General features: G+C 38.3%; 1 protein-coding gene across 13 annotated transcripts in view; it reads left to right on the top strand.

The window, feature by feature from the left end:
* The window catches only part of IFT88 (intraflagellar transport 88), a 148,087-nt gene that overhangs the window by 65,196 nt on the left and 68,321 nt on the right, over positions 1–14,570 (top strand). For 9 of the 13 annotated variants that reach the window (XM_090273698.1, XM_090273693.1, XM_090273689.1 and 6 more), the window contains one exon: positions 6,816–6,902. The exons of the other annotated variants lie outside the window; for them this stretch is intronic. In XM_090273698.1, the coding sequence (XP_090129824.1) occupies positions 6,816–6,902 (87 nt within the window). The remainder of the gene's footprint in view (positions 1–6,815; positions 6,903–14,570) is intronic. 13 annotated transcript variants of the gene reach the window in all.

Below are 14,570 nucleotides of genomic sequence, written 5' to 3'. Positions count from 1 at the left end.
TAAGAGTCTATCTGCACCGCCGAGAATGGCTGTGCAGGCCGACTCGGGAGTGACACGGTATCTGTCTCCTCCCGTGTTGAATCGACATCTTACGATGACGCTGGAGTGTCCTCTCCAGTGAAGCTGAAGCTACAGAGCCTGGGCAGGGTGATATGGAGGGTCTGCTGTTGCCCATGCAGCAGACCCCCCCTCTCTTCGCAGCTGAAGGGTCCAAGGGAAAGACGGAGTCAATACAGCTTGGCTTCAGGTGCGCCGCAGGAGTTGCCGGTGTTGACTACAACGTCAAACCGCCTTAGGGACTCCGGCTCCGGATTTTCTGTCGGGGTTTACTCCCTTAGCCTTTCCTCTGAAGAGGTATGCCGCAAGGCAGCGGAGGTTTTTTGGAGTCAGAGTTTTCCTTCTCTGATGTGCCCTGACTGGAAGATAGAAGTTGGAAATTACCCAATCTGAACAACAGAGGGAAAATAGATTGATAGATAAATAAATAAAGCCTCAGACTTCTGGGACTTTAACAGAAGATCTAATGTTTGTGTCATCTGTGTCTGGAAAGGAGGGGAGAAAGATTGGGCTAAAGAAGTAATGGCTGGTAACTTCACAAACTTAGCAAGAAAAAATATTTGCAGTGTAAGAAACTGGAGACTTTCAGCCAAGATGGAGGCCTAGACTAACATGCTTTGTCTCCCTCCACAACTAAGAAGGAATACAACTACCACAAAACCAGAAATAACCAGAAGTTACAGAAAATAAATGGAAGTCTGACATATGAAGTTATAAAAGAAGTGGTGCTCGTCCGGACGGGTAGGAGGGACGAAGCCAGGGCGGAGAGGTCAAGCTGTGCTGGCAGCGGGACTGCAGTAAGCACAAACACCCATATTTAAGGGGAGGCGAGACGCGCCTGGGGAGCACCCCAGCTGCAGACCAGACCCATCAGCTTGCGATTCCAATGCCAGGGAAGGCAGACCCCCATTGCCTTGGACTGTCAGCCCTGGAGGGGGTGGGGACAGAGAAGGAGGCTCCTGGTCTCTCAGTGGAGAGTGAACAGCAGGAATCCATCTTGGACCCCCACAGAAAATGCCAAGGCATGGTGAGAAGAGTCGCCAGGTTATGACCAGTGCACGGGGATCCACTCCCTATAGCGTAGGAGGTGTGACAGCCCCACCCAGGAAGCAAAGGTAAACACAAAACTGTCAGAATGACACAGATCATGATAGAGATCCCAGTGACGCAGCTGACCAGACAGCAAATACAGTATCTAATCTAACGAAGCAGCAGATAGGAAATCTTTCAGAGGCACAGTTCAGAGCTTTGGTTATAAGAATGCTTACAGACCTAACAGCAGATCTTAAACAAAACGGGGAAAGAATGAAGGCTAGTTTTGCTGAAATGAACAAAAGCACATACGAAACTAGTGGTGAGGGGAAAAAAACCATGGATCAAATCAACAAATCGTTACATAAGGAAGGAACAAACAGTCAAGCAGTACAGAATGAGGAAATGAAAAGTGAGGAAAATGAGAAAAGGATCAGAAACCTATGGGACAGCTATAAGCTGAATCATAGGGTTGCCAGAAGGTGAAGAAGAAGAACTAGAAATTGAAAAATTATGTGAAAAAAATAATGAAGCAGAACTTCCCGAACTTGGGGAAGGAAATAGACTTACAGATCCAGGAAGCACAGAGTTTTCCAAAAAAAACTGCACCCAGGGAGGAACACACCAAGACACATTATCATCAAAATGTCAAAAATTAAGGATAAAGAGAGAATATTAAAAGCAGCAAGACAGAAGAAGATAATTATGTACAAAGGGGTCCCAATAAGACTATCAGCGGATTTTCAAAGGAGACTTTACAGGCAAGAAGGGACTGGCAAGAAATATTCAAAGTAATGAAAATCAAAAACCTACAACCACGATTGCTCTATCCAGCGAAGCTGTCATTCAGAATAAAAGGGCAGAGAACGTGCTTTCAGGACAAAATAAAACTGAAGGAGTTCATCAGATACAAACCATTGTTATATGAAATGTTAGACTTGCTTAGGAGAAAGGATCAAAACTATGAACAGTAAAATGAAAGCTATCACAACAACCAACAACAGAAGCTAGAGAACTGAAACAAAGGCAAACTAAGTAGGCAATGAGAGTGGGAAAAGATTTATAGGTATGGGGAACATTAAAGGGGGAGGTTAGCAGGGAGGGTGAAGCAGGGAAAGGGAGAAAAATGGTACAGGAATTAAGCATAGTAGAAGGGAGTAGAGTAGACAGGAAGATGTTCAGAAGAACTATATGCACAACCAATGGGCATGGACTAAGTGGGGGGATAACTGGAGGGGGGGCATCACTGGGTGGAGGGGAACAAAGGGAAAAGAAATTGGGACAACCGTAACAGCATAATCAAAGCATATGTTAAAAAAACGACAATGGAGGCTGAATGAATAACAAAAGGAGACTCAACTTCACATTGAACGACACACAGACTGCAAGTAAAGAGATGGAAAGAGACATTTCATAAAAATGGAAACAAAAACTCTGGGATAGGAATACTATTTTATTTATTTATTTTCAGAGAGAGGGGCAGGGAGGGAGAAAGAAAGGGAGAGAAACAAAGGTTGGTTGCCACTTACATGCCTCCAACTGGGGGCCTGGCCTGCAGTCCAGAAATGGGCCCTGATGGGGAATCGAAGCCTGCAACCTCTTGGTTTGCAGATTGACACTCAATCCATTAAGCCATACCAGCTACGGCTTAAGATAGGCTTTAAAACAAAGGCTATAACAAGAGACATAGCAGGAGCAAGCAATTCCATTTCTGGGTATTTACCCAAAACCCAGAACACTAAATTGACAAGACATATATCCATATGTTCTTTGCAGCATTAGTTACAATAACCAATGGAACTAGCCAATAGAACTAGCCAATGGAAGCGGCCAATGGAACTAGCTAAATGTCCATAAACAGATGAATAAAGAAGTAGTAGTGTATATATACAATGGAATATGATTCACCCATAAAAAAAACCACGTGTTGCCATCTGCAACAACATAGACGAGCAAAATAAGTCAAAGACAAATGCCAGATGATTTCAGTTATCTGTGGAATCTAAAAAACAAAATAAATGGGAAACGAAACAGAAAAGACTCATAGATTCAGAGACCATTTTGACAGTTGCCAGGTGGGAGGATTTGAGAGGATGGGTGAAGGGATTTAGAAGTACAAATTGATAGTTACAAAATAGTCATGGGGATGTGAAAAGGGAATATAGTTAATAATATTGTAATAACTATGATGTCAGATGGGTATTGGATTTATCAGGTGATCATTTTGTAAATTATATGTTTCTAATCATGGGGTTGTACACGTGAAACATTTTATATTGTATGTCAACTGTAATTAAAAATAAATTAAGAAAGCAACTAATAAAAAATATATGCGTGTATATATATGTGTGTGTGTGTGTGTGTGTGTGTGTGTTTCATATATATATGAAACTGAATGAATTCCAAGGAGGATAAACCCAAGGAAATCTTTGTCAAGATGTATCATGACTAAACTGAAAATTAAAGACCACATCTTGAAATGAGGCAGTGAATAACAGCATGTAAGGGAAAATTATTAGAATGAGGGTGGAAAAGTCTTAGATCAGTAATCTAAGCTCCCAGCTGAAGAACCTAGAAAAGGAAGAGCAAAATCAACCCAAAGAAAGCAGAAGGAAAGAAATAATAAAGAACAGGAGTCACTGACAGTGGAGATAGAAACAATAGATTACTGACAGAAAAAGAAGACACAAGTTACTAATATCAGGCACAAAATAGCGGCTCTCACTACTGACCCTGTAGACATCAAAAGGATAATAAGGGAATACTACAAACATGCTTATACACATAAATTTGACAACTTAGACTAAATAGACCACTTTTAAAAAAATAAAAGCTGCCACAACTCACCTAATAAGAAATAGAGCATTTGAAGAACCCTATACATGTTAGGGAAATTGAATCTATTATAATTTAAAACTCCCAAGAAAGAAATTTCCAGGCCGAAATTGTTCTAGAAAATTCTAGCAAATGTTTAAAGAATTAATATTAGTTCCATACAGTCTCTTCCAGAAAAAAGTTTATTCTATAGAGCTAGTGGTACCCTGATACAAAAGTAATACAAAGACAGTACCCCCCAAAATGGGGAGGACTATAGACCAATATCTTATGAAAAGAGATGCAAAAATTTTTAAGAAACCCTAGTGAATCAAAATACAGAGGATTATGTACCGTGACCAAGTAGGATTCATTCTAGGAATGCAAGATTGGTTTATCATCTAAAAATCAGTATAATACAGGATATGAGTAGAATGGACAGAAACAGCATGGTCATGTCAGTATAAACAAAACATTTTGGACAAAATTCAAAATGCTTTCATGTTAAACAAAATCTTTAAAGCTATGAGTAGAAAAGTGCTTCAGTGTGGTACATCTATGACAAACACAGTTTGACATCACTCTTAATGGTGAAAGACTGAATACTTTCCACCTCATATTAGGAACCAGAGAAGGGTATCTACTCTCACCAGGTCTATTCAACATGTTCTGGATGTTCTAGCTATGGAAATTAGGCAAGAAAAGGGAGTAAGATGCTTCCTGATTGGAATGGAAGACATAAAACTATCTGTTTACAGATCACAAAAGTGTCCAACATAAAATTTTAGAATCCACTAAAAAATAATTGTCAGTAATAAACGAATTCAGCAAGGTTGCAAAGTAAAATGTCAATTTTGTATTGACAGTCAATAGTGTATTATAGAAATATACCACACCAATGAACTATACAAAAATGAAAGTAACAATTACATTTACAATAGCATAAAATAATTAGGATAACTGTAACTAATGAAATGCAAAATTTATGTTCTAAAAACTATAACTTTTTTTTTTAAGAAATGCTACATAAATGGAATGATATTGCATGTTAATGGATAGGCATATAATGTTACTAAAATGGAAGTGCTCCCAGAATTACTTTATAGATTCAATGTAATCTCTTATCATAATTCCATCAACACTTTTAAAGAAAGTGACAACTTGATTCTAAAATTTACATGGAAATATAGGGGATCCAGAATAGTCAAAACAATGTTGAAAAAGAAGACAAAGTTGGAGGACTCAAATTATAAATCTATAGCAATCAAGACAGTGTGGTAGTACCTAATCTAGTAGCATAAAAATAGACATACAAATCATTGGAATGGAATTAAGAATCCAGAAATTAACTCTCACATTTATAGTCAGTAAAGGTACCAGTACAATTCCATGGAGGAAAGGTAGCTTTTTCAACAAATCGTATTGGGACAATAGACATCCTGATGCAAAAAGAAATGAAGCTGGACCTCTCTCATACAAAACACAAAAGTTACTTCAAAATGGATCACGGACCTAAATGTAAGGGCTAGACTTATAAAATTCTTGGGGAAAAAACAGAAGTAAATATTATTGACTTTGTGTTAGGCAATGGCTTCTTAGATTTGACACCAAAAGCACACGAAAAGGAAAAAATAGGTGAATTGGACTTCACCAAAATTAAAAAAACTTGTTCTTCAAAGGGTATCATCAAGAAAGTGAAAATACAATGCACAGAATGGGAGAAAATATTTGCAAGCCATGTATCCAAGAAGGGACATGTGTGTGTGTGTGTGTGTGTGTGTGTAGAACTCTTACGATTCAATAATTAAAAAGACCAAAACCCAATTAAAAATGCACAATACAAGATGCTTAACTTTTGTGCTCATCGGGGAAATGCAACTCAACCCCACCATGAGAACATTTCACACCCACTGGTATAGTGATAAAAAAGACAGATGTAATAAGTGTTGGTGAGGATGTAGAGAAGTTGAAATCTTGTTGGGAATGTAAAATGGTACAGCCACTTTGGAAAACAGTATGGAAATTCCTGAAAAGATTAAAGCAGTAATTTCTCTCCTGGGTGTGTTCCCAAAATGTCTATGGCAGCATTGTTCATAACATAAAAAGTGGAAACAACCTAAATGTCCACAACTGATGGATACATGATATATGGTCCATCTATACAATGGAACAGTATTTAGCCATAAAAAGAATGAAGTATTGATACATGCTACAATACATATGAACCATCAAACATGATAAATATCAATAAAAGTAGCCAGTCACAAAAGACCAATGTTCTATGATTCTATTTATATGAATAAAAGGTGTAGATAAGGCAAATGTACACACTTTTTCTTTAATGGCCATTTCCTTTCAAGTCCACAGACAGTGCAGGTTATGTAATGTCAGCTGCAGAGTCTTTTTTTCTCCAGTGTCTTTCTTCCTTTAATATGTCAGCATGTATCATAAAGTAGAAGTTAACTGTTGCCTTAGAAGGCAGTCATGGCTTTCATTTCCTAGTCATGATTTTCAACCTGACTTAGAGATTTCTAGTATTGCTGTCCACCATTCAGTAGGCATCATTGTATGTTAGCTTTGATAGATAATGTTTATACTTAATTAAAATCTTCACCCAAGGACATTTTCTCATTGCTTTTAGAGAGGGAGGGAGACGGGAGAAGAGAGAGAGAGAGACATCAAAACATCGATGTGAGAAACATCGATTGGTTTCCTTCTTGTATGTGCCCCGACCAGGGAATGAACCCACAACTTGGGTATGTGCCCTGACCAGGGATTGAATCTGTGACCTTTCAGTCTATGGGACAATGCTCCAACCAACTGAGCCACACTAGCCAGGGCAACACTTAAATTAAAAAAAAAAATTTTTATACCATATTTCTTTATAATTTTTGTTTGTTTGTTTGATGTAGAAAAGCAGTAGCAGAAAAATACATCATGACAGCTGCAAAACTCATTGCTCCTGTAATTGAAACATCTTTTGCTATAGGATATGATTGGTAAGATAAATGCACTATAACTGTATGGGTATGGTATTTTCTTCTCATAATGTATACTTTTATTTGTTTAAAATTTTATCTAATATGATTTCCAAATTTTTCTCTTGTTTGTTCAGTCACTTTGTTGATGGTCTCCTTTGTTATACAGAAGCTTTTTAGTTTGCTGTAGTCCCACTTGTTTAGCTTATATTTTTCTCCTTGTAGTTATCATATCCAAAAAGTCATTGCCAAAACCAATGCCAAGGAGCTTTTCCTCTTGTTTTCTTTTTTTGAAGTTTTATGATTTTCACTTCTGATTTTACTTATTTGAGTCTTTTATTAACCCAGATAGTCTAAAAATTTGTCAGTTTTGTCTATAAAAAAGCTAGTTTATTTTCCTTGGTCGTTTCTATTGTTTTTCTAGTTTGTTTCATTTCTTTGTTCTCTGGTCTTTGTATTTTTTTCTTTGTTATTTCTTTCTGCTAACTTTGGGCTTAGTTTTGTTTTTTGTTTTGTTTTGTTTTGTTTTGTTTTGTTTTAGCTCCTTGAGGTGTCAAGTTAGGTTTTTTGTTTGTTTTTTTAATGATTAAATGTAGGCATTTCTTGCTATAAACTTACCTTTTTGAACTACTTTGGCTGTATCCCATAAGTTTTAGTATGTTTTGTTTTCATTTTTTTTTTTTTTTTTTTTTTAGGATATTTTTAACTTTTTTTGATGTCCTCTTTGACCCATTGTTATTTGGGGATGTGAGTTTTAATTTCCACATATTTGTAATTTTTTCAGTTTTCCTTTTGTTATTTATAGTTTACTACCATTTACTAAGGTTTGTTTTGTGGCAACGCATGATCTATCCTGGAGAATGGTGCATGTTCACTTGAGAAGAATGTGTGTTCTGCTGCTGTTGGATGAAGTGTTCTGTATATGTCTGTTAGGTCAATTTAATCTAAGGTACTCCAATATTTCCGTGTTTTTTGTTTGGATAATTGATCCATTATTAAAAGTGGAGTATTGAAATTCCCTACTATTATTATATGGTTGTCTATTTCTCCCTTTATATCTGTATTTACTTAATATATTTTGGTGCTGTGATAGTAAAAACATACATGTTTATCATTGTTATATCCTCTTGATGAATAGACCTTTTGGTTGTTAAATAATGACCTTCTTTATTTTTTGCTACAGTTTTTGACTTCAAGTGTATTTTGTCTGATATAAGTATAGGTACCTTTTAGTTTTCTCTTTTACATGGAATATCTTTATCCATCCCTTCACTTTGAGGATATGTGTGTTCTTAAGGCTGAAGTGAGTCTCTTTTAGGCACGATATACTTAGGACTTATTTTAAATCCATTCAGGCACTCTATGCTTTTGAGTGGAGAATTTAATCCATTTACAATTTAAGTAATTATTGATAGGTAATAACGTTGATAGGTTAATTAGTAATTATTAATAGGTATTTCTTTTTTCTTTTTTGCTATCTCTGTGAATTGATGATTTTATGTAGTGTCATGGTTTCATTCCCTTCCCACTTTTGTGTATCTGCTGCAGGTTTTTGCTTTCATAAAACATCTTACAGAAACAGCCGATTTTTAGCTAGTAACAAATTAACTTCAATTGCATACAAAAACTACCCATTTACACTTCCAGTAATTTTGTTTTTGATGTCACAATTTACCTCTTTTTATATTGTGTATACATTAACAAATTATTGTAACTATACTTATTTTTAATACTTTTGTCTTTTAACCCTTCTACTAGAGTTAAGTGATTAACACAGCACCACATTACAATATTAAAGTATTCTGAATTTGACTATATAGTTACCTTTTCTATTTGCATATGTTTGCATGTTACTAGTTAGCATCTCTTTATTTCATTTTGAAGAACTCCTTTCAGCATTTCTTGTAAAGTTAGGTCTAGTGGTGATGAGTTTCTTCAGCTTTTGTTCATTTGGGTAAGTCTTTCTTTCATTTCTGAAAGACACCTTTGCCAGGTAAAGTGTCCTTGGTTGACACCATTTTTTTTTCAGCACTTTGAATATATCACCCTACTCTCCTGACCTGCAAGGTTTCTGCTACAAAATCTGCTAATAGCCTTATGGGGGTTCCTTATATGGCAGGAATTATTTTTGTGTGTGAGTTTAGCTAGTTTTATTATAATGTGCCTTGGAGAAGATTGTTTTGGGTTGAAATTTTTGGAGTTACCTATTAGCTTCATGGACTTAGATATGCAAGTCTCTTCCCAGATTAGGGAAGTTCTTGGCCATTATTTCTTTTTTTTTTTTTAAATTTATATGTTTGTTTATTCATTTATTTTTAGAGAGAGGAGAAAGGAGAAAGAGAGGGAAAGAAACATCACTGTGTGGTTGCCTCTTACTCGTGCCCCCAACTGGGGACCTGACGTGCAACCTAGTCATGTACCCTGACTGGGAATTGAGGCCATTATTTCTTTAAATAAGCTTTCTGCCCCTTCTTTCTCTCTTTTCCTTCTGGGACTCGAATACCACGTTGATTTTTTTAATGGTATGCTATAATTCATGTTGGCTTTTTTACTTATTCATTCTCTTATTTTGCTCCTCTAACTGATGATTTCAAGTGACCTTTCTTCTAGTTCACTAATTTTTTCTATGCTTGGTTGAGTCTCCTGTTGAAACTTTTTATGAGTTCTTCAGTTTAATCATGGTATTCTTCAACTCTAGAATTTCTGTTTATTTTTAATCCTCACCTGAGGATATGTTTTATTGATTTTAGAGAAAGAGGTAGGGAAGAGAGAAAGAGAAAGAGAAAGAGAGAGAAACATTGATGTGAGAGAAACATCCATCAGTTGTCTCCTGTATATGCCCCAACTGGGGATAGAACCCACAATCTTTTGGTATGTGAGATGATGCTTCAACCAGCTGAGCCACCCAGCCAGGCTTCTGTTTGTTTTTTAATGGTTTCTAGGGCTTTGTTGAACTTCTCTATTTATTTATTCATGCATTATGTTCTTAATTTCATTTAGTGTTCTGTCTTCTTGTAGTTCACCAGAGTTCTTTTAAGGGAATTATTCTGAATTGTTGCTCATGAAGTTCATAGGTTCCTATTTTTTAGGGTCACTCATTGGAGTTTTATTAGTTTCTTTTGATGGTGATATATTTCATTGATTATTTGTGATGCTGTGTCCTTGTGTTGGTGTCTGTACATTTGAGGAATTGGGCACCTCTTCCAGTCTTTGAAGACTGGCTCTGTTGGGCAAAGTCTGTCAACAATCAGCCTATCAGGAGATCTGAGTGTACCATTTGGTAGTGTTTGTGGGCAGGCTTGCAGCTAGAGTACTTGACTGGGCAGGTCTGTTGCCTTACTTAGCTGGTCAGCAGGCCTACTGCTTGGGTACATAGGGGCCAGCATGGTGCCTGGGTCTGTGGGGGTGGACCCGGAGCCTGGGTCCATTGGACAGGCCTTTACTTGAGTCTGGTGATGGGAGTGGGAACTCAGTCTGTGTGGGCAGACCTGGATTCTAGGTCTGCAAGGGCAAATCAGGCACTAGAGACCCCTGGGGTGGATTCAGCATCTAGGTCCAGAGAGTCTGGTCTGGTACTAGGACAGACCAGGAATCTACCTGGAGACTAGGATCATATGGGCCAGCCTGGTCCCAGAGCAAGACTAGAGTTTGGGGCTGCAGGAATTGGCCTGTAACATGGGGCCTCAGGGGCTGGCCGGGAAGTTGAGTCTGCAGGGATTGTTATGGGCACTTGGGTAGACCAGGAGCCTATGTTCATGGGAGCTGGCCTAAGCTGGTGCCTATGTCCATGGGGCTGGCTTGGTGCTGGGGTGGGCCAGCCTCTGGGGTGACACAGTCAAATGTCCAAGAGGCATATGGAACTTTTTGAAAGTAAAATGTTAATAAGGATGAAAGGAGGGAGGATGGAAGACATAAATAGAGATAAGAGTATTAAAGATGCAAATGCTGGCAAACCGTCTCACATAGAGTACTCAACACAATTAAGCCCTAAAGCTCTGAGGTATCCTATTCATGTAGAATGGTGAGAACTATATATAATCCTTAAGAAAGTTGAGAGAAAGTGACTCAATTTTCTGTAGGGCTGCATTCCTTTGCAGAACCCGATTTGAGAATGATAGGCAAGAGAGCATGATGCATTTGTCTTTGAGGCCCTTGGTTTGTTAGCAGCACCATGGTGAATGAATCCATTTCTTAAATAGTTCATGCTTTTCTCGTCTTCCACATTTGCACATGCTATCCTCCCTTACTGGAATGCCCTTCCCATTTTAATCAAATCAGTTCTTTTTGTGTTTTAAACTGAGTTCAGATATCTCTGGAATTCCTTTCCCCAGTCTGGTTCAGAGTCTCCACCCTTTTATTCTTTTTATTTTATTTTATTTTATTGATTATGCTGTTACAGTTGTCCCAATTTCTTTTCCCCCTGCTCCCCTCCACCCTGTAACCCCCCCTCCAGCTATCCCCCCCCCTTAGTCCATGCCCATTGGTTGTACATAGTTCTTCTCAACATCTTTCTGTCTACTCCACTCCCTCCTACTATGCTTCTTAATTCCTGCATCATCTCCCTCCCTTTCCCACTTCCCCCTCCCCACTGACCCCCCCATTTGTTCCCTGTACCTATAATTCTTTTTCCCTTCTCGTTGCCTACTTAGTTTGCCTTTGTTTCGATTCCCTAGCTTCTGCTGTTGGTTGTTGTGATACAGTTTTCATTTTAATGTTCATAGTTTTGATCCTGCTTCTTCTAAACAAGTCCCTGTAACATCTCATATAAGAGTGGTTTGGATCTAACAAGCTCCTTCAGTTTTACTTTGTCCTGGAAACACTTTCTCTGCCCTTCTATTCTGAATGACAGCTTCACTGGATAGAGTAATCGTGGTTGTAGGCTTTTGATTTTCATTACTTTGAATATTTCTTGCCAGTTCCTTCTTGCCTGCAAAGTCTCCTTTGAAAATCCGCTGATAGTCTTATTGGGACCCCTTTGTACATAATTTTTCTCTTCTGTCTTGCTGCTTTCAATATTCTCTCTTTATCTTTAATTTTTGACATTTTGATGATAATGTGTCTTGGTGTGGTCCTCCCTGGGTCTAGCCTATCCGGAACTCTGTGCTTCCTGGACCTGTAAGTTCATTTCCTTCCCCAAGTTAGGAAAGTTCTGCTTCATTATTTTTTCACATAATTTTTCAATTTCTAGTTCTTCTTATTCACCCTCTGGCAACCCTATAATTCGAATGTTCGTTCTCTTATAGCTGTCCCAGAGGTTTCTGAGCCTCTCCTCATATTCCTCACTTTTTGTTTCCTCTTTCTGCACTGGTTGACTGTTTGTTCCCTCCCTATGTTCCAATTTGTTGATTTGATCCATGGCTTTCCCTTACTCACCACTTGCCTTGTATGTATTTTTGTTCATTTCAGCAGAACTAGCCTTCATTCCTTCCCTGTCTTGATTCAGCCCCGCTGTTAGGTCTGTAAGCTGCCTTATGACTATAGCTCTGAACTGAGCCTCAGAAAGATTCACTATTTGTTCATCGGTCTAGTCTTTTTATTTGTTTTTTCATTAGCTGTGTGATTGGTATTTCAATCATTAATTCTGCCATTCTGACCGTTTTGTTTCTCTTTCCTTCTTGGGCGGGGCGCTGTCACACCTCCTACGCTATACTGGGCGGAGCCTCGTGTGCTCATCACAACCTGGTGACCTTTCTCACCACACTGGCGCTTTGCGTGGGGGCAGGGGTCCAAGATGGATTCCTGCTCTTACTGTACTCTGTGGAACTGGGAGCCTCCTCCTCTTTCCCCTCGCCCTCCGGGCCTCATAGTCCGCGACAATGGGGGTCTGCCTTCCCAGGCGTTGGGATTGTGAGCAGACGGGTCTGGTCTGCAACCAGGGCCAGCTCCCAGGCACTTCTCTCCTCCCCCCAAATACGGGTGTCTGCCTACTGGGTCCTGCTGTTTGCTGCTGCAGCTGCTGCCTCTAGCACAGTTTGATCTTTCAGCCACGGTTTCGCCCTTCCGGATGAGCACCACTTGTTTATGAGTTCATACGCTGGACTTCCATGTAGCTTTATTTTCTGGAACTTCTGGTTATTTTTGGTTTTGCAGTAGTTGTAGTCCTTCTTAGTTGTGGAGGGAGACAGAGCGTGTCAGTCTACGCCTCCATCTTGGCCGGAAGTAGTATCTGTTTTTTTTTTTTATTCTTTTATTCTTTACAACAGTTCTCACACAGAATGTAACTCACTGGACAGCTTCCCTTATAAGGACATGTATGTATCCTTACATTGTTGTACCAAAAGTAATGAACATAATGTCTGATGTACAGTAGACAGTAAATGTTTGCTAAATGCATAACTGAATCAGTGGTTTCCAAATTATTTTCTTGAAGCTCTTGAAGTTTCATTAGCTATGTCTACAGGTTAATTTGGGACAGAGGGTTATTGAAATGTGCACTGAACAGGTGGGGCTTCAAGTCCTCTTTCCCCACTTCAAGCACAGGGTCTTTTTTACAAATCAAGGTTAAAGGAAAAGGACCCTGCTTTAAGAAAGAAATCTGCTTTAATAGTTTTAAAATATTGGTTTAGGACAGTGGTTTTGAAACATTTTTTTAACTGGACCCTCAGTAAGAAATATTTTTCTATTGGTTACTGAAATTTAGTTTCATGAAACAATGCTTGCCCTTATTATGTACAATGCCCATTGAGAGTTTTTCTCTTCCTTTTTTTTTTTTTTTTTAATAAGGCTCATGAGCCCTGACTGGTATGGCTCAGTGGGTTGAGTGTCATCCTACAACCAAAAGATCACCAGTTCAATTCCTGGTTGGGGCACATGCCTGGGTTGCAGGCCATGTCCCCAGCTAGGGGCATGCAAGAGGAAACTTATTAGTGTTTCTCTCACACGCCGGTGTTTCTCTTCCTTTCTTTCTCCCTCACTTCCTCTCTCCCTAAAAATAAATTTTTAAAAATCTTAAAAAGAAAAAAATATATAAGGCTCATGAATCTTAATTTAAATTAGTTATTTTGATCCAATTAATCCTAAATTGATTTCAATTGACCTCAAGTTTCAGAACATTAGTCTTGGTGCAATGGGTTTTGGTATCAATAAAAATTATGTTCAAGTTTTTACTTGACAGTTTTCTACCTGTGTGATTTCAGGCCTTCCATTTTCCTATCCATAGAGACAATGCCTATTTTCAGAGTTGTGAGCATTAAATGTGAAAATGCTTTTAAAGGAATTGGCACAGTGCCTGATAGAGATAAAAAATAGATGTTCTGTGTGCTTTGGGAAAAAGATCTAGTATCGTCTGTTCAAGTTTGGGCACAAAGAAAAATATATTCTACAATTTCTATTCACTTTTTCTTACCATCAGAGCATTTAAAATGAAAAAATATACAGAAACAATTTGAAATTGTTTTAGTAAATCCAAAAATCAGAATGTAGATATCAATCCAACTTCATTTAAAATGCCATAAATAATTGGAAGTGACAGCAGACTAATGAAAAATTGGATGAGGAAATTGGTTGAGAACTGAAGAATTTGGTAACTTAATGCCTTTATTGCAAGAAATCAAGTACTGAGCCTTATATAACACTAGGGGCACTTAAAAAAATTTTTCGAATACAACAAGGATGCCAGCCTGTTAAACCAAGCACGCCGTTGTCCGGGAACAGCCAACTGACCTGGAGTCCGCACGATCCTTCCCCACG

Source organism: Furipterus horrens, unplaced genomic scaffold (assembly GCF_987537825.1).
Source record: "Furipterus horrens unplaced genomic scaffold, mFurHor1.1.pri manual_scaffold_4, whole genome shotgun sequence".
Classification (NCBI taxonomy): Eukaryota; Metazoa; Chordata; class Mammalia; order Chiroptera; family Furipteridae; genus Furipterus; species Furipterus horrens.
The sequence above is the reverse complement of the archived record's forward strand: the minus strand, read 5'-3'. Positions and strand labels throughout refer to the sequence as shown.